At 43.0% G+C, this 20,671-nt stretch overlaps 1 protein-coding gene across 1 annotated transcript in view; it reads left to right on the forward strand.

Moving 5' to 3' along the window:
• The window catches only part of TMC2 (transmembrane channel like 2), a 110,041-nt gene that overhangs the window by 73,732 nt on the left and 15,638 nt on the right, over positions 1-20,671 (forward strand). The window contains exons 12-17 of the mRNA XM_032142766.2: positions 4,250-4,429; positions 6,021-6,170; positions 7,028-7,156; positions 9,977-10,044; positions 10,914-11,153; positions 18,425-18,550. Of these exons, the coding sequence (XP_031998657.1) occupies positions 4,250-4,429; positions 6,021-6,170; positions 7,028-7,156; positions 9,977-10,044; positions 10,914-11,153; positions 18,425-18,550 (893 nt within the window). The remainder of the gene's footprint in view (positions 1-4,249; positions 4,430-6,020; positions 6,171-7,027; positions 7,157-9,976; positions 10,045-10,913; positions 11,154-18,424; positions 18,551-20,671) is intronic.

Below are 20,671 nucleotides of genomic sequence, written 5' to 3' on the forward strand. Positions count from 1 at the left end.
ACTACTAAGAAGGCAGCTTGCTGTTTAGGCTGGAAGTGGAAAAGAGAAGGAAAAGGTGCTGTCCGCAGAGCCTGTGGCCTCAGACCTTCCACTGAGCAGACTTGTACCTGGGGCTCTCAGACCTTGACTTTGGTTTGAAGCCTTGTAGATGGTAGTGTACCAGGTACCTGGCAGAACCAAGCTTAGAGCCTCTCTAATTCAGCATGTACATATCTATGCCTCAAAGAACTCCATAAATAATTATTAAAGGTCAATGACCAGAAAGAAGTCAAAGGTTACCTGGTATACAAGAAAATAAGGCAAAATGATACACTTGCTCTTTTTACCTACATGCCAATATTTATTTTCCTTTTTCTTTAAAGTCCATTAACTTTACTTAAGAATACATCTTGGTATTGGTCATTCTTGATATTCTCAGATACACAGTGTATTTATTTATTTATTCATTTTGAGATGAAGTCTCGCTCTGTCACCCAGGCTGTAGTGCATTGGCACGATCTTGGCTCACTGCAACCTCCACCTCCTGGGTTCAAACAATTCTCCTGCCTCACCCTCCTGAGTAGCTGGGATTACAGGCACGCATCGCCATGCCCGGCTAACTTTTGTATTTTTAGTAGAGACAGGGTTTCACCCTGTTGGCCAGGCTGGTCTCGAACTCCTGACCTCAAGTGATCTGCCTGCCTCAGCCTCCCAAAGTGCTGGGATTACAAGTGTGAGCCACCATACCAGACCACAAAGTTTTTTAAAATGTTAGGCAGATTCAGATCTTGTTTCTCATTTAAGGGAAGATTTATTGAATTATAGTTTTTAAAAATTTGTTCTATTCCCTTGTTTGGGTTTTCTTCAGGACCTCCTATCATACCTGTGTTGAATCTTCTTTGTCTCTCTTCAATACATCTTGTTTTCTCCTGAATCCTATTAACTTCTTTCTTCATATATTTTTTATTTTTAAAATTCTCCCCCTTTTTATCTTTTTCTTGTCATTATCATTATGTTTTTCAATTGTGATTCTCTTAGGTATTCTTCAATTTTAATATAGTTTTCCCTTAATTTCTTTTTTTTTTTTTTTTTTTTGCAATATTCTGTCACCCTTTTTCTGGGTGTTTCTAATTGTTATTTATATTGTTTTGTGACTTGTATTTTCTTAACATCTTTCAGTTTTCTGTTTTTGAATACTCGTTATAATTTTTTAACTGTTTTATACAACTTACTTTTTGGTGCGTTTTCATTATCTGAAAGTTTAACCTACTTCTTGTTCTCTTTTCCTTGAAATAACTTTGTATGGGATTTGACCTAGAAAAAACTGTTCCACTGTTCATTTTTATATAAAGTTAGTTTTGCTGAAGTTTTAGTGAGGCATGGTTCAGGGTAACTTTCCTAATTTAACAGAGCTCTCTCTTCCAGTGTTTTTATGAAGTCTTCAAAATATATGGTGGCTTGCTGGATGACAGCTCCTGCCTCTCATCCCTTTTCTACTTTTTATCTAGACCTTCCCATTCCTTTCTCTATATTCCCCCTGTCTGCTCAATTTAAATTCTGTTCTCAGAATAGTCTCCTTCATGTTGTGCCCTGTCCTGTTAGGGAGCTTGACTGATCAATTTCAAAAGTTCAAGAGGCCCAGGCTGTTTTAGCTCATCTCCAGATTAACCAAGAATGGCCTTGCACTCACCTATTATCGGACTGAGCAGAGTTCCTCACAGTGTCAGCTGCTGTTCTCAGATTGTTCCACTATGCTTTTCATTGAGTACCTATTAGCCATTTTGACATCTCCTGTTCTCAGATTCATTGGATACCCCACTGTTTCTCTTGACCTTCTCTCATCCAGACATGAACTCTGTAAGAACTTGTGGCTGTTGGTAATTTGTATTGTATTGTAGCCACTTGTATTTAAGGATTCATTAGGACACCTAGCTTTGTTGTCTATATGTTTATTTTATTATTTAATTGCTTTGTCCAGTTTTCCGTGGGGATTCAGAGAGATTCAAAAATCATGTTGTGGCTATCATTACCTTCCCAGAACTCCAAGTTATTATTTTTAGTATAAAGATGCATTCACCATGAAAACCATCATTTTCTCTTAGGATAAAGTCCTAAATGGCCTTCCCTGACTTACCTTCCCAGTTGTACCTTTATTTTTACTTATTATTATTATTATTATTTGAGATGAAGTCTTGCTCTGTCATCCAGGCTGGAGTGCAGTGGCCCGATTTCAGTTCACTACAACCTCCACCTCCTGGGTTCAAGTGATTCTCTTACCTCAGCCTCCCAAGTAACTGGGACTGCAGGCACGCACCACCACACCTGGCTAATTTTTGTATTTTTAGTAGAGACGAGGTTTTGCCATGTTGGCCAGGCTGGTCTCAAACTCCTGAACCCAGATGATCCACCTGCCTCAGCCTCCCAAAGTGCTGGGATTACAGGCATGACCCACTGCACCCAGCCCCCAATTGTACCTTTAGTCACTCTTACTCTTCCCATCTTCACTAAACTGCAGCAACATTGGCCTCTGTTCTACTGAGATGCCTTCTCTCACACACTCTCCTCTCTCTTGAATAATTTCAGGTATGAGTTTAAATGTTATATCCTTATTTCTATTATATACTTAAAGTATTTACCCTTTGCAGCATTTTTACCTTTGTAATGATTAACTTATTACAGAATTATTTATATCTAAGTTCTTGTGGGCAGAGCATGTGTGACTTTTTATTCTTTGTTGCATCTTTAGAATTTGGCACAGTAACTCACACATAGTAAGTGCTTCATAAATGAGAGATGGAGGAAAGACAAAGGAGACAACTATTAACTGAAGACCTGCAATAGACCTCTATGCCCATTATTTATGCCTCATAGCACTATGGCAGTGTAGGCATCCTTAGTCCTAGTTTTCGCATAAATATCTGAGGACCAGAAAGTTTAAGACGCACAGCTTATTAGCAATGGAGTCAGGATTAGGATGCAGTGCCTCTGGCTCTGAGTCTGTCTTTGGGGCCTCATTCCTGATTGCCTAAGCTTACCTCTAACCCACTCTGGATCAGTGCAGCTGGACATCAACTCAGACACTCCCAACAGTGTATTAGAGGCCCCAATGTAGCTCCTGACCTGGTCCGAATGGGTTTAAGATATGGGAAAGACAGGGACTTTGGGGGCCCCTCTGTAGGATGGGAGAACTGAGGAATAGAGTAAGAAGGGAAAAACATCCCTTCCACAAAGCCTTCACTGGGTCACTAAGCTGTGAGAAGGACTCAAAAGATGCCCAAGATGAATTCTACCCTTAAGGGGATTGCAGTTTCCTTAGGATGCAGGCTCGACAAGAATAAACCAAAGCACAAACAACAGTAAGCAGGAATACCATGATCAAATAAGATGTTTTAGTTTACAGATGGAATTGTCCACGAGAGCTGAAGAGGCAGTGGAATTTTGTGGCAAAGGCACGAATTAGGCTGAACATTACACACACATATAATGAAGGGCAGTGGTAGATATGGGGCAGTGATGGCTCTCCAGGTGAGAACTACATGGACAGGTATGGAGATGATGAGAAACCAAGCCAAGGGTCAGTGTGAGAGAGAGTGGGAGAGTCAGGACCAGCCGAGAAGAGTTGATCAACTTGCAGTTTGGTCAACAGTTTAGGGATTTACTTTCCACTGGGTGAGCAGTTGATTTTGTTCGTTTTTGTTTTTTGTTTTTGTTTTTTTGAGATGGAGTCTTGCTCTGTCACCCAGGCTGGAGTGCAGTGGTGCGATCTCGCCTCACTGTAACCTCCACCTCCCGGGTTCAAGCAATTCTCCTGCCTCAGCCTCCCAAGTAGCTGGGATTACAGGTGTGTGCCACCACATCCAGCTAATTTTTTGTATTTTTTTGTAGAGACAGGGTTTCACCGTGTTAGCCAGGATGTCCTGGCTATCTCCTGACCTCATGATCTGCCTGCCTCGGCCTGCCAAAATGCTGGGATTATAGGCGTGAGCCACTGCACCTGGCCAGAAAGTGCTATTTTCATCAATACTAGTAACAACAACCATTATAGCATCTGGTCACACAGCAATTATGATATGCAAGCACAGGCCAAGTGCTCGGGGCATGTTGATGCCTTTGCCAGGGTCATGCAGCAAGCTGTATAGACCCCAGGGCATCTCCAGGGGCAGCGGAGGGGGCAGCAGAGAAGTGGAGATGGATGGCCATGGGAGTGCAGGGATGGCGGCCAAACAAGTATAATGTTGATGACACGACCTAGGCTTTCCTGATTCCTCAGGTAGAGATTGTGATGTCCCTGCTTGGAATGTTTTGTCCCCCTCTGTTTGAAACCATCGCTGCCCTGGAGAATTACCACCCACGCACTGGACTGAAGTGGCAGCTGGGACGCATCTTTGCACTCTTCCTGGGGAACCTCTACACGTTTCTCTTGGCCCTGATGGATGATGTCCACCTCAAGGTAAAAACCACAACACCCTCCACCCCACTGCAATTTCTGGTGCCCATAGTATTTTTTTAATATAATAATTTCATTATATATAATTCGTATTAATTAAATAAATGTAAATTCAGAAAAATAAAATTTAAAAAAAACTCCTCAGAATCTATGACCCAAAGATGACCATTGTTAACCTTTTCCTATAGTTTTTTACTGTGTTTTCCTGTTTATCTTTTTTCACATCATATACATGTCATTTGATACCTTAATATTTTATCTTCAGCCTTTTCCACACTGTTTCAGAGCTTCCATAAATGATTAACAGCCAAGTAATTGTCCTCTAAGATGCTATGTCATGACTTAACCATTCATCAATGCTCACCACACAATTATGGAGCACCCACAATGGCAGGCCCTGGGGTAGAGCAAATAGGAAGACACAGTCCTGTCCCAAGTGTGTTCACACTCTGGGCCGGGAGACAGACTTCATTACAGCATGCTGTGGGATGTGCTTCAGTAAGAGCAAGCCCAGGGCAGCATGGCAGCGCACAGGAGGAGCTCCACATCCCACCCTGGGGACCTTAGCAGACATTGGAAAAGGCAGAGGGAACAGCTGGGTCAACAGGGAACTGGATGATGGCTGAACAGTGGAGTGGATCAGAAGAGTGAAAAAATTAGAGCAAGGGAGGGCCGGATGATGCTGATGCCCCTCTTCTCCACCCCTTCCCTCCTTGTTATTGAGCTGTAGGAACTTTTTCCTGATGCTAACAGAAAACTGTTCTAAGCAAGGAAGTGACTGAATCTGGCCCTAACCTCTCCTCCCCCCTATCTGTGGCTTCCCTCCTACCCAGGAGACTGCTATACCCTCCTGAGCCTCACATTTCTGCCACAGGGCAAAATTCTCTCTTGCCCCTCTCTCCACCCCCCTCCTCATGTTTGATTAGTTGACTAATCCTCCTTGAGGTTTTGGCCCAGCTGTCACTGCCTCCAGGAAGTCTTTTGTGGCCCCCATTGTGTGATGTGGATGCTCTTTCTCCCAGAGAGAATGTCCCATAGCTCGTATCAGTCTGTTCTGTAATTGCCTGTTCATCTCTGTCATTTACTAGACTCTAATCTTTCTGAGCGAAGCTCCATCTCTCTTGGTCACTCCTGTATTGCCACTACTTTATATGCACAGAAGAAGCCCTGAATAAATTATTTTCAAGAGAATAATGAATGACTGGATAGATGCATGAATGGATGGCTCAATGCTTGGATGGATGGATGGATGGATGGATGGATGGATGGATGGATGGATGGATGGATGATGGATGGATGGATGGATGGATGGATGGATGGATGGATGGATGGATGAACAGACAAGTGGATGGATGGAGACAGACAGATGAATGCTGACTTAGCGTAGAAGATAGCTTCATGGGAAAGACCCAAGGACTACAGCCTCTCCTGTACATATTGAAAGCCTGAGAAGGGAGTTTCAGAAGGACTCTGTCCAGGGGAGAGCAGAAGCTAGATGGTACGGTTGTGGCATTGCTAGCTTTCATTGTTCTTACGGAAACAGTTGGACCATCCCTGGCTCCTTCCTACCCCACACCTCCATCTTCTGTTCTAGCTTGCTAATGAAGAGACAATAAAGAACATCACTCACTGGACTCTGTTTAACTATTACAACACTTCTGGTTGGAATGAGAGTGTCCCCCGACCACCCCTGCACCCTGCAGATGTGCCCCGGGGTTCTTGCTGGGAGACAGCTGTGGGCATTGTGAGTAGTTACACTCTCTGAAAAGGTGACCCCTGTTCTCAGTTCTTTGTTATTCCCTCCTTGATGTTTCCATTTGAGGAATTACCCTGAAAACTTACCAGCTGTTCATCCAGCAAACATTTCATAATCATCTTGGAGGAAATAAAATGACCAAAGCAGATCCTGTGCCCCCTGGGAACTCCAAATCTCTTTTGTGTCTCAAAGGTTGTGATTGGTGTCTGGTAGATATTTTCAATTTTTCCAAAAAAACAGTAAATTATGTCTATTCTACAAATGCAGAGAAAGCTTTGTCCTTCAGTTTTTCGTCCTTCTTCTATGTGCCTCTGTGCAAAACCTGTTTTATTTTCTCTATATATGAAAAAAAGAAAAGAAAAAGAAAAAGAAAAATCTGACTAGCAGGAGGTGAGAAAAGCTAGGCATTGTCTCCAGTGACTGATGGTCACATTTAGTCTTAGTGGGGGCAGCTGGCACTTCAGAATAAGTGGGGAAGCAAGGCCTTTGGGTCCTAGTGATGATGACTACGATGCCTTGGGCATAGCCAATTTAAGAGGCAATTTGCATTTGCATACATAATTACTAAGTTTCACAATAGCCTTTTGAGATTGATATCAATATCAGCTTCAAGAGGTTCAGAGATTATTCCAAAGCCATACAATTGGTAATGTGGAGCTGGAACCTAAATTAAGCATTTTCCAGAGCCAGGGGTCGCCTCTCTTCACACACAAAGAATCAGAGGGTCACAGAGACAAAGTCAGGTGGGTGGGAGAGAGTTTATTAGACTCTCAACAAACTCTCAGGGAGGGTGGGAGAAGTGGGCAAGGTCTCCAACCACCCCCTCTTCCTGTGTTCCTCTGCAGGAATTCATGAGGCTGACGGTGTCCGACATGCTGGTAACGTACATCACCATCCTGCTGGGGGACTTCCTACGGGCTTGTTTTGTGCGGTTCATGAACTACTGCTGGTGCTGGGACTTGGAGGCTGGATTTGTAGGTCACCACTTCATGGATATTCTGCACAAAGGAATTTCAACTATCCTCTTCGATACTTATAGCCAGATGCATTCTTGGGCATTTCATTTCTTTGGAGGCTTAATGACAGTCTCTGCTCTGTGGAGTAGTAAAGTGTTTAATTTGTATTTCCTTTAAGGGTCCTATTTGCTTTCATAGGGGAAGCCGCTTTTTCCCAATGTAATGAAAAATGTGACCTTCTATTCTAGGAAATGGAGGCATTCGGCCTAGGGGAAAGTGGACCACACACTCCAGTACTGAGCCGATGGTTGATAGGGAACTGCACCTGAGCAGCCTCAACTCTCACTATGGGGGCTAAAATCTGACAGTGGAGGCGAATATTTCAGGAAGTCCTGGAACACACCAAGAATACAATAACCATTGGTCCTGTCTTCTGGATGATGCTTTGAGAAACCTCCTTTGACGTGTATTCCCTTATAGCCCTCTTCCCCACCTACCTGGTAAATGTGTGTCATTTCCTCTCTGTAGTGGCCTTCTTTGCTCTGGCAGAACCTCTGGCTCAGGCACCTGTGCTGTACATGTCTCTTCCACAACACCTCACTGGCCCAGCCTGCAGTCACTGGTGTGCATGTAAGGTACCTACCTCTTACCTGAGCTCCTGGTGAGAGGCTCTGTAGGATGTTGACCTATGTATCCCTCATCCTGGCCTGGCCCAGGTAAGGGCCCCAGTACAGGTTTCTGTCACATTTTTTTTTCTTTCAGTCACCAGTCTCAGTTTTAAACAAGTCTACTGAGCTCCTCGGCAGCCAGGAAAGCTTCATAATCTTGTCTGAGAACAAAGATGAAAGAACTTTGTGGTCAAAGAGGATGACGTCTTTGATAGAAAGACACAATATTACTAAGAGGTCATTGTTCTTAAATTTGTTTGTAAGATCACCACGATTTCCAAATAATACCAAAGTTCATTTGAAAAATAAGCATGTGAGAATATCCAGAAAAAATATTTAAAAAGAAGAATAAGGCCAGGTATGGTGGCTCACACCTGTAATCCTAGCACTTTGGGAGGCCAAATTAGGAGAATTGCTTGAGTCCAGGAGTTCAAGATCAGCCTGGGCAAGACCCCATCTCTACAAAAAATAAAAAATTAGCTGGGTGTGGTGGTGCATGCCTGTAATCCCAGCTATTCAGGAGGCTAAGGCAGGAGGATCCCTTGATCCCTTGGTCACACCACTGCATTCCAGCCTGGGCAACAGAGTGAGGCCCTGTCTCAAAAAATAAAGAAAGAAAAAATAAAAAGAAGAATAAAAGGAACTAGACTTACCATAATACTAAAACATATGATAAAGCTATAATAACTAAAACTGGTACTAGAAAATGGACCAACATGTAAATGGAACAGAATAGAAAGTCCAGAAATAGATACTATCTATATGGGCCTTTAGTTTATGATAAAGGGAGACTTTCAAACACACTGGGGGGAAAGGATTACATTAAAATATATATAAATTATATAAAAATATGGGGGACTATATCCCTCATTCATTTCATCTAGATTAATTTTAGGTGCATCCAAGTCTTAAACATCAAAAAAATGAAAATATACATTTCTAAAAGAAAGCATGCACAAACTTAGAATCTTGGAGTGAGGAAGATTTGTCTAAGTAGGACATGAAACCCAGTAGATATGTGTTTTTTTTAACATTTTAAAATATTAAAATTTAAATTTTGGGTGCGGGTGCAGTGGCTCACATTGTAGTCCTGGCACTTTGGGAGGCTGAGGTGGGCGGATCACCTGAGGTCAGGAATTCAAGACCATCCTGGCCAGCATGGTGAAACCCCATCTCTACTAAAAATACAAGAATTAGCTGGGCATGGTGTTGCGCACCTGTAATCCCAGCTACTTGGGAGGCTGAGGCAGGAGAATCACTTGAACCAGGAGGCAGAGGTTGCAGTGAGCCGAGATTGTGCCACTGCACTCCAGCCTGGGCGACAGAGCAAGACTCCATCTCAATAAATAAATATCCAAGACTTCACCCCATGGATTTAATGTATGCATGTTTCCTCCTTCCATCCATGCATGCTGGCCCTTCCTTTGTCTCTTTCCTAACTTCTCATCTCTCCTTCTTGTCTTCTCATTTCCCTTCCCTTTATCTCCATTTCTGGAAGACAAATTGGGATGTGGGCTTTAGCATGCTTCATTAGGACCCCCATATCCTCAGTGCTCACCGATTTTATGTTCTTTCAAATATTGGACAAATCATGAAAACTGAAAATCAGTTAGGCTGAAAATATGAACCAAGCTGGGTGCTTTCCTTTCCATGAAGTGCTCTCAGATTGGAGGAAGAAGAGAAGGAGAAAGAAGAGTTAGAAGGATGATTTGGTTTTTGTTTGTTTTTAAGCTTTCTTTTCTTTTGACTCCTCATTTAATTATTTGCATTTCATTATTTATTAGATTTCTCCTTGATTATAATTTCCAGGTATGTTTCTGATTAAAACGTTGATAAAATGTTCTCTTAGAGGCAAGGGTCTTCCCAAGAACACACTGTCAGCCTGCAAGTCCTGAAAGATAGAAACTCTCACTTTTTTGTTTACTGAACTAGGCATTTTTAAAGTTTCAGCTTTGAGAATGTCAAATTTTTTTGTTTAAAAGTTGAAAACATATTAAAGAAATAGAACGCTAAATCTAAGGTTCTTCTCTAGTTACCAGAGCAGGCTCTTTGGGATGGAACGGCCTTGGCTTGGCCAGTTGGTTGGTAGTAGGGTTTGGCTGAATTCACCAAACATGCTTGTTTTTGTTTTTGTTTTTTTTTCTCTCTCTCTCCCTCCCTCCCTCTCTAGCCTTCATATGCTGAGTTTGATATTAGTGGAAATGTGCTGGGTTTGATCTTCAACCAAGGAATGATCTGGTGAGTTATCCATTTCATCTGGTGATCGCCTCATCCAAGGAGTCAAAAAACTGGAATCCCAGACTTTGCAACTTAACTAGTTGGAAGAGGCTGGATAAGTCATCTTGACTCTCTGAACTCCCTTCTTTCACATGAAAAATCAAGAGCAGGACTAGATGAGAAGCAAGACAGTTTCTGGCCCACTCATGTGCTACCATAGAAGTAGAGAGAAAGGGAGAGGGGGTGGTGGGGGAGAAAAGGACAAGGAAGGAAGGCAGGAGAGAAGGAGAAAAGGGAAGAAAAAGGGAAGAAGGAAGAAAGACAAACAAAAGGGGAAAGGAAGGAGTAAAGAAGAGAAGATGAAAAGAGGAGGAAAGGAAAATAAAGAAGGAAGAAGGGAGAAAAGAAGAAAGAAAAGGTGGAAGGTAAATGAACTATGGAACACCCTCTTCTGAAAAGGGAGTTCAAGGAGGTACATAACTTCAGCCAAAGACTTTCAAGGTGGCAAGGGCTCGCTGCAAGCCACTGTCCAATTCTCTTAATTGAAGGACTTCAGATACTCTTCTAAGCAGCAATGCTGTTTTATGGAAACTGAGGAGAAACAGGCAGGAGACCGTAAAATTTGCTAGATGCCTGGGAGCGAGTCAGTGGTAAAATCTTGGCCAGAGCTTAAGCCAGGAATGCTCGGAGTGCATCACTCTCTTGAGGACTACACGGTTCTGGCTTGATGATCAATATTCTGGTTAAATGGGAGGCCCCTTACCTGGGAACTTGCCTGGAAAGCAGCTCGGCCTCATGCCCCTAACCCATCCGTCCCATTTCCTTCTATCACCCTTCCCTCATCTTCCCTGCTGTCCAGCCAACCAGGTGTTTGGTTTCTGCCATTCCAGGATGGGCTCCTTCTATGCTCCAGGCCTGGTGGGCATTAATGTGCTGCGCCTGCTGACCTCCATGTACTTCCAGTGCTGGGCAGTGATGAGCAGCAACGTACCCCATGAACGCGTGTTCAAAGCCTCCCGATCCAACAACTTCTACATGGGCCTCCTGCTGCTGGTGCTCTTCCTCAGCCTCTTGCCGGTGGCCTACACCATCATGTGCCTCCCACCCTCCTTTGACTGCGGGCCATTCAGGTGCAGAGTCTCAGTTGCACGGGAGCACCTCCCCTCCCGAGGCAGTCTGCTCAGAGGGCCTTGGCCCAGAATTCCAGTTCTGGTTTCATGCCAGCCTATAAAAGGCCATGGAACTTTGAGTGAATCACTGATGCCATTTAAGAGGGTTTTCTGCCAGGATGGAAATGTTCTGTTGTTCTGTGTCTGTGCTGTTCATTTCAGTAGCCACCAGCCACCTGTGGCCGTTGAGTGCTTGAAATGAGGAACTGAGAAAATTCATTTCTCATGTATTTTTCTCATTTATTTATTAATTTTTAACTGATACTTGTACATATTTGGGGGTACATGTGATATTTGGATACATGTATGCAAGGTATAATGATCAAATCAGGGCAACTGGGATATCCATCACATCAAACATTTATTTTTTATTTTTTATTTTTTTTAGACAGAGTCTCACTCTGTTGCCCAGGCTGGAGTGCAGTGGTGCCATCTCAGCTTACTGCAACCTCTGCCTCCCAGGTTCAAGCGATTCTCGTGCCTCCGCCTCCCGAGTAGCTGGGACTGCAGGCACACACCACAATGCCCAATTAATTATTGTATTTTTAGTAGAGACGGGGTTTTGCCATGTTGCCCAGCTGGTCTTGAACTCCTGGCTTCAAACAATCCACTTGCCTCTGCCTCCCAAAGTGTTAGGATTACAGGCGTGAGCCACCGTGCCTGGCCTAAACATTTATCTTTTCTTTGTGTTGGGAACTTTGAAATTATACAATAAATTATCATTAACTGTCATCTCCCTGCTGTGCTATGGAACACTGGGACTTCTTCCCACTATCTAACTGTATATTTGTATCAGTTAAACAACCATACTTCATCCCTGCTCCTCTCTATACTTCCCAACCTCTGGTCACGTCATTCTACTCTGTACCTCCATGAGATCCACTTTTTTAGCTCCCACATGTGAGTAAGGAAATGCAATATTTGTCTTTCTGTGCTTGACTTATTTCACTTAATATAATGACTTCCTGTTCCATCCATGTTGCTGCAAATGACAGGATTTCATTCTTAATTTCAATCAAAATAACCACACATGGCTAATGGCTACCATATTCGACAGCACAGTTCTACCCTTTTAACACATGGATAACTTACTACCTGGGATTACTTTACCATAGGATAAGTAATGGTGGGTATTCTGAGGATGAATTACCATACACTTACATGTGCCATTTAAATGTGAAGCAGCTGCAGTGGACTCTTGACAGACCTCAATTGAGCTCTCTGCTCTCTAGAGCATTGGCCTGGGGGTTCAAGATATAAGTCAAGCTGGTTAGGAGACTGGATATTGTATAAAAGGACAAATAGTTATGTAAGGAGGTAGATCAAGAGATAATGTGCATCTACTGTTCTCTTTCCAAATGCATGACCTTCTGAAAACAAAGCCCTCTGCCAGCTCCATAAAGAGAGGTTCTGTGGTTAAAGCAGTTTGGGACATACTGCCCCTTCTGTCTGCCATTATCTCACTGAGAAATGCTCAATGCACACTCCTTTGTTAAAGGCTCTGAAGAATCATGCAATAAGGTAACACTTGTAAGCTAGTGTCTCCATCTTTATTGACCACAGAACCCTTTCTGCATGGATCACTCATCCAGGGCTGGAAATAGGGTGAGGCAGGTCAGTGACGCCCTACACTGCACATGAGCAACCCTGAGGGCATTACTTCCTTAAATTGTGCACTCAGGGCCTTACCCGCCTCACTCTAGTCCCAACCCTGCCTACCAATGACGAGAAACACTGTTCTATAAAAGGGTCGTATATGCAAAACAACCCCTAAATGCCCAAAGAGCCTAGAATCCAAAGGAGGAAGGAGACAAATGCAGTTTGTCAGCTTTGGGTGATTTATTAGGGGTAATTTACAGACAGAGGCATGGTCACAAGCAGCCGTGAGACAGGTAGATCTCCACACCTCAATCCCCCAGGCCCAGGGCTTATATCTTGGGGAAAGTATGCATGCTCTGGAAGGAATGTGTAGGTGGCTTTGAACATCACAGCCTGTGATTTCTGCAGCAGCATCAAGGGTTGTTTTGGAGGAAACTTATAGTGAACAAGGGTTCCTACATAAAGAGTAATACATCTGCTAGACATGTGGGAGGCACTCTCAGACTCAGGGTTAGTTAGAAGTTACAAGGCAGATTAGCATGTAAAATAAAGTCACTCATGTCCTGCACAAACATGCTTTGAGAAATGCTGATCTGGTCCTTCTCAGTTCATAAAGGACTTAACTAGATAAAAGCCTGTGATTGTTGGAGCCCAGGGATGTTAGCAGGAGTGTTCCAGCAGGGTGTGATCTGGAATACAGTGTTCACACAGAAGAAGGGGATCAGTCTAGAACAGAAGGAATGTGCTGGCCGGGCGCGGTGGCTCACGCTTGTAATCTCAGCACTTTGGGAGGCCGAGGCGGGCAGATCACGAGGTCAGGAGATCGAGACCACAGTGAAACCCCGTCTCTACTAAATATACAAAAAAAAAAATTAGCCGGGCGTGGTGGCAGGCGCCTGTAGTCCCAGCTACTCGGAGAGGCTGAGGCAGGAGAATGGCGTGAACCCGGGAGGCGGAGCTTGCAGTGAGCCGAGATTGCGTCACTGCACTCCAGCCTGGGCGACAGAGCGAGACTCCGTCTCAAAAAAAAAAAAAAAAAAAGGAATGTGCTAAAGTGCAGATGGCCTGAGATGCCGGGCTGAAAGGAGAACCGAATGGAAGAAGCCTCTGTTGGCTTCTTCCTAAGCAAGGTTTGGAGGGCTGGGCCCTGGGTGCAAATGCCAGCATCCCTTTTCTCAGCTTCCCATCTGTCACTAGGTAGGAGGTCAGCAGGGACAATTATACTATGATAAGAACCATCTCCTACAGTTGTATGGAAAGCTGAACTTATAAGAAAGGAACTTGGCTAGCCAGGCATGGTGGTACGTGCCTGTAGTCCCAGCTACTTGGGAGGCTGAGGTGGGAGGATTGCTTGATCCCAGGAGGTGGAAGTTGCAATAAGCCATGATTGCACCACTGCACTCCAGCCTGGGTAACATAGCAAGGCTCTGCTTCAAAAAAGGAAAAAGAAAAGAAAAGAGAAGAGAAGAACAGAACAGAACAGAACTTGGGTATTTAGCTGAAGAGATTCCGAAGCAAAGTATTGAAGGTACAGCCTGGTTTCTTCATGCTGCTTGTAGAAAATGTGCAAGGAAAGAGGTACGTTGAGTAAGTAACTGATAAACAAGAAAGTACCAGGATTCGATGATTCTGGAAATTCTCAGCCTTATCTAGATTGCAAAATATGCTAAAACTAGACTGTCATGAGACTGTGCTGTAAAAAGAAAGCCAAGAGTGAGTCTGGATAACTTTTTACTAGTGTTTCTGAAGGATCAAAAGATCTGAATATCATTCACACAGAAAACTCTGACTAATCATGTGACTAATGCATCCCCTCAGCCATCACATCAGAAGTCAGGAATAGAAATAGGATTATCCAGAAAAGATCATGTGGGACTCTCTTGTTTAACAGTAAATTCTCATGACATACATGAAAAACTCACAAGGTTTTTGAGAGTATTATATCAGCAGAAACATTACCAACTTGGACTGAAAGAAACGGAAGAAAGACAAAATAAAGGCAGACTATTGGCCTCTCAGAATTCTGTGGCAGGAAACAGACTGATAAAATTTACTCAGCTGAAACGTGCTATCCTTCAAGAAGAAGGAAGGATTCTTCCATGGGCAGAACTGTGAACCCAGAGGGCAAAGCTATGGGCACAGTAGGGCAGAGTCTGGAGCCCAGAGGATTATTCTCAGGACTTTAAAATTTAATGGAGCTTGGCTGATTGGATTTCAAAATTGCTTGGAACTGGTAATTCCTTTCTTCCTTCCGTTTTCTGCCTTTTGGTAATGGAGTGTTTACAACTTTTATCCTATGCCTGTCCCACCATTTTATTTTTGAGAGTAAATAACTAATTTTCTAGTTTCTAGAATCTTGAGATGGGGATATCATCATGGATTAGCCAGGTGGGCCCTAAGTCACAAGTGTTCTTATAAGAAGGAGGGAGGCTGGGCACAGTGGCTCATGCCTGTAATCCCACCATTTTGGGAGGCCGAGGCAGGCAGATCACGAGGTCAGGAGTTCGAGACCAGCCTGGCCAACATGGTGAAACCCCGTCTCTACTAAAGATACAAAAAATTAGCCAGGTGTGGTGGTGCGTGCCTGTAATCCCAGCTACTTGGGAGGCTGAGGCAGGAGAATTGCTTGAACCCGGGAGGTGGAGGTTGCAGTGAGCCAAGATCATGCCGCTACACTCCAGACTGGGCAAAATGGTGAGACTCCACCTCAACAACAACAACAACAACAACAACAACAAAAGGAAGCAGAGGAGATTTGACTACAGAAAAATAGAAGGTGATATAACCATAGAAGCAGGCAGAAATTTAAAGATTCTATGCTGTTGGTTTTTAACATGGAGAAACCCCACCTCTACTAAAAATACAAAAACTAGCCAGGCATGGTGGCAAGTGCCTATAATTCCAGCTACTTGCAAGGCTGAGGCAGGAGAATCATTTGAACCCAGGAGGCAGAGGTTGCAGTGAGCCGAAATCACGCCACTGCACTCCAGACTGGGCAACAGAGCAAGACTCTGTCTCAAAAAATAAAAAAAAAATAAAACCCCTAATGGAGCTTGGCTGATTGGATTTCAAAATTGCTTGAGGTTGGTGATTCTTTCTTCCTTCCATTTTCTCCTTTTTGGTATTGGAATGTTTATAACTGTTATCCTATGCCTGCCCCAGCTTAGTTTCAACCCAGTGAAACCCTTTCAGACTTCTGACCTCCAGAACTGTTAAGATATTAAATTCTTATTGTGTTAAGCCACCAGCATGACAAACAGCAGGCACTGGAATCTGATACACCATCTAATTCAATGACAAAATAATCTACATTCAACTGTCACATAAAAGCTTAACATGTAAACTTAACTTTTCTCATTTGTACATGGTGGGTATGCACTGGAAATAAAAAATAATAATAATAATAAATTAAACATTGTGATACAGTGATGTGCCTGGCACTTGAAATGCCATCATGTTATAACTGCATCATTGCAATTTGTGGTGTGCTGGGCAACAGTCGTAAGCAACGAGATGGCCACAAATGGTCTCTGACACAAATGCTCTTCCCTGTCATTATAGCACAAAAGATGAATGAGCATGGCTGTGTTCCAATAAAACTTTATTTACAGACACCAAAATTTTAATTTTATACTTCAATTTTTACATGTCACAAAATAGTATTCCTGTTTTGATTAGCTTTCAACTACTTAAAAATGTAAAAATGATTCTTAGCTCACAGACCATATGAAAACAGGTGACAGGCTAGGCACAGTGGCTCACACCTGTAATCCCAGTACTTTGGGAGGCCACAGCAGGTGGATCACCTGAGGTCAGGAGTTCGAGACCAGCCTGGCCAACATGGCGAAATCCCATCTCTACTAAAAATACAAAAATTAGCTGGGCGTAGTGGTGCCTGCCTGTAATCCACCAGGCATTGTGTGTAAACTCTGGAGGCTGAGACAGGAGAATTGCTTGAAACCCAGAGGCAGAAGTTGCAGTGAGCCGAGATTGCACCACTGCACTCCAGCCTGGGCGACAGAGAGAGACTCTGTCTCAAAAAAAAAAAAAGAGAGAGAAAAGAAAAGAAAAGAAAAAAAAGAAAAAGAAAACAGGTAACAAGCTGAATTTGTCCATGAGCCATTGTCGGTCAACTCCTCATCTATACTCTACACAGAAAATGTTTAGCTGCAAAATTTTGAAGGGCACTTATAACTTAACAGCACCATACTCAATGTTTTATATCAATTCTCATCTATATCCTCTAAACAATCTTCTGAGATAAATACAATTATTATACTTAAAATACCATATTATACTATAGTATTATTATACTACATCATACAGATGAGGAAACTGGGGCAGAGAAATTTTCAATATCTTGCCCAAAAGTATTGAACTTCTGCAGATATTGAACATCCAATAGAACTTACTATAATGATGAAAACATTACACATCTGCATTTCTAACATAGCAGCTACTAATCATATGACTATTGAGCACTTGAAATGTGTAACTAAGAAACTGAATTTTAAATTTTACTTCATCTTAATTTTTATTTTTAATAGCCACATCAGACAGCACAGCTTTCGTGGGGAGAACCAGGGCATGACATGAATACAAGCAGAAAGAGAATAATTGTCAGGCCGGGCACAGTGGTTCATACCTGTAATCCCAGCATTTTGGTAGGCTGAGGTGGGCGCATCATTTGAGGTCAGAAGTTCGAGAGCAGCCTGGCCAACGTGGTGAAACACCATCTCCACTAAAAATACAAAAAATTAGGTGGGCGTGGTGGCGCTCACCTGTAATCCCAGTTACTTGAGAGGCTGAGGCAGGAGAACTGCTTCAACCTGGGGGTGGAGGTTGCAGTGAGCTGAAATTGCACCACTGCACTCCAGCCTGGGTGACAGAGTGAGACCGTCTAAAAAAAAAAAAAAAAAAAAAAGACAGAGAGAGAATAATTGTCCACGTGTCTCACAAGTGATAAATGGGGTGGCAAGGATTTAAACCAGGAGTTTCAAACCCCATATTCCACTTCTTGGCACCAAAATTACCAACCAAGAGCCAGCAGCATCCAGGAGTCTCTGGGCCAGCATTTGTAGAAGTAAATTTGCATAGTGGTTCTTAGGTATTTGAAGAAAATAAAAATTACAGTTGTGAACTGTCCAGGAGCCTGTCCTAGGTGATCCAATATCTCCTAGACTTAAAATCTGAAGGTTAATTCTAGGTATTTCTGAGAGACACTCAGGTTGTCCAACACATCAGCAGAACTGTTTCCAGGCCCAAAGGAAGCTCCATATTGGTCTGGTATCTACAAACACAGACAATTTCTCCAGTTAGAATATATGAGAAAAACCATTTTTTTCTGGCTGAGGAAGGTGTCAGACACAAAAGACCAGTGAAGGCTAAGAGGTTGTAAGTTACTTAGGATAGAAAGCTGGTGAGCTGTGTGCCGACCCAGCTGTCACCCTAGCCAGAATGGCAGCCCCTCAAGGGGAATTTTTTACTTGCAGTTCATTTGCAGCAGAGCTCTGGTTCTTCCAGGAAAGCAGTGGCAAGCAGCAGCCCTGGACCTGGGTTGGGGGGCATGGACACAGTTGTGAATGCCACAGGCACTTGGCAGCATGTTATAATGTGTCCTCTCCTTTTTCCAGTGGGAAAAACAGAATGTATGATGTCCTCCAAGAGACCATTGAAAATGATTTCCCAGCCTTCCTGGGCAAGATCTTTGCTTTCCTCGCCAATCCAGGCCTGATCATCCCAGCCATCCTGCTGATGTTGTAAGTTAGCCAGGACCCATGGCTCCACCCCATGGAAACCTCTCCTTGAATTTGAGATTTCCTTGGCAGGTCCTTTTCATCTTGCCTTCTTAGTCTGCACTCCCCAGAAGCAGACTCCATGATGAGGATTCAAGTGCAAGTATTTTATTGGGGAGGGGGCGAGGACTTGAGACAAGGAAGGGAAAGGAAAATGCATGGTTACCACTGTGAGAATTCTGGGAGGCAGTGTGCCTCAGACTCATCCCTCCCTAAGGCAAAGGATCCGAGGCATTTATAGATCAGCTCCCAGCATCATTCGTGGGGAAAATGGCTTCAAGGGGTGTGAGTGAGCGGTCCAAGATGGAAGGGAAGCTTCTGGTAACAGGGATGAGGGCACCAGCAAGTGCAAGTCTTTTGGAGCACACTGAAAATTTGGGTGAGCCCTGACAGTATCTGCAACAACTCCCACTAAAATGCTCACTAGAAATATCAAAGACCTGTGGGCTCTGAGCTTCTCAGGAAGCTGAACGGTGATTCGGCCTGATCCTGGCTGGGCCCATGGCACTACTCGATTGAGCAGCTTATGCACTGGAACAGGCTGGTTCCTTCATCACTGTCCCCCCAACAACCACTAGAGAATAAGTCTGAAAATCTCTCTATCCCCAGTGCCAGCCTAATGCCTGGAGCATAGCAGGCAAACAGCAAATGCTCAGGGAAGGAACTAGGGAAGGAAAGCAGGAAGCCAGAGTCTTGGATTGGAATTGCTACCATAAAAAAAATGTGCTAGTAAAAATGTTAGCATTTTTTCTTTGTTTAAAAAAAACATATTTTGGCATGCTTTTTAAAAAATTATGAAATATTCCCAGCATACAAATGAGCACAGACAACCATGTACACTATCACAAGATTCAACAGATGTTAACATTTTGCAATATTTACTTCAGGTTTATCTTTCTTCGTAATAGAAATAAAACATTACAGATGCACTTCAAGCCCCACCCAATCCTTCTTTCTTCCTCCCTCCCCAAAGGTAACTATTATTCAGACTAGATTTAATTATTTCCGTGCATATTTTGTATTTTTTAATCACATGTGTATATGCTACAGTTTCCGGAGTTTTAAACCTTTTCATGAATGACTCACACTACATGCTTTTCCTCAATCAACATTTTGTTGGATTTATCCATGTGGACACATGAGCACACATTTGAAGGCTCTACCATGTTCCATCTCATGAATAAGCCACAGTTTATCCATTCCTCTGCATAGGAATAGTTAGACTGTTTCCACTTTTCGGCTATTGCAAACTGCACTCCAACCAACATTTTGTATATATCTCCTTGCACAATTCTGAGAGTTGCTCTAAGGTAGACATCTAGAAGCGGAATTGTGGGTCATCAGCATGTGTTTCTTCAATCTTTTTAGATCTTACAGAATTGCTCTCCAAAGTGGTTGTATTTCCTTTCCACTGTTATTTATAAATTCCAACTCTCTGGTGAAATTCTCCAGCTTTCTATTTTCTTGAACATAGTGGTTATAATTATTTTTAAAATCCCAGTCTGATATTCCAATATCTGAACCTGGGTGTATTTTTGTTGTCGTTTGTTTTCCTTGTTTATCATCAGCCCTACTTTTATCATGACATGTAATTTTTACTAGATTTCAGACATGTGGATGAAAAATTATAGAGAGTATCAATAATGTTATCTTTCCCCAAAGGGATGGGTTTTTTTCCTGAAAGGCAAATGGAATACTAGGAGATCACTTAATCCTGTCAAGGCTTGATGTTTTAGCTATCTATTATTACATAAGAAACAACCCCCAAAACTGAAAAATAATATTTTATTAATGAATCTGCAATTTGGGTAGGACTCAGCAGGAATCGTTCTTTTCCTCTCTACTCAACATCATCTGGGTCAGCTCAGCTAGAGGCTGGAGGGTCCACTTTCAAGATGGTCACTCACATGACTGGCCAGCTAGCACTGGCTGTCAGCTGGGAACTCAACAAGGGCTATGGACTAGAGGCCTCACTTCCTTCCCACAAGCTGCTTGGGCTTCCTCATAGTATGGTGGCTGAGTTTCAGGAGCAAGCATCCCAAGAGAATGCAGTGGATATACATGGCATCTTTACTTACTCCTGCC

The sequence above is a fragment of the Hylobates moloch genome, unplaced genomic scaffold, assembly GCF_009828535.3.
Source record: "Hylobates moloch isolate HMO894 unplaced genomic scaffold, HMol_V3 SCAFFOLD_21, whole genome shotgun sequence".
In the NCBI taxonomy this organism is placed as follows: domain Eukaryota; kingdom Metazoa; phylum Chordata; class Mammalia; order Primates; family Hylobatidae; genus Hylobates; species Hylobates moloch.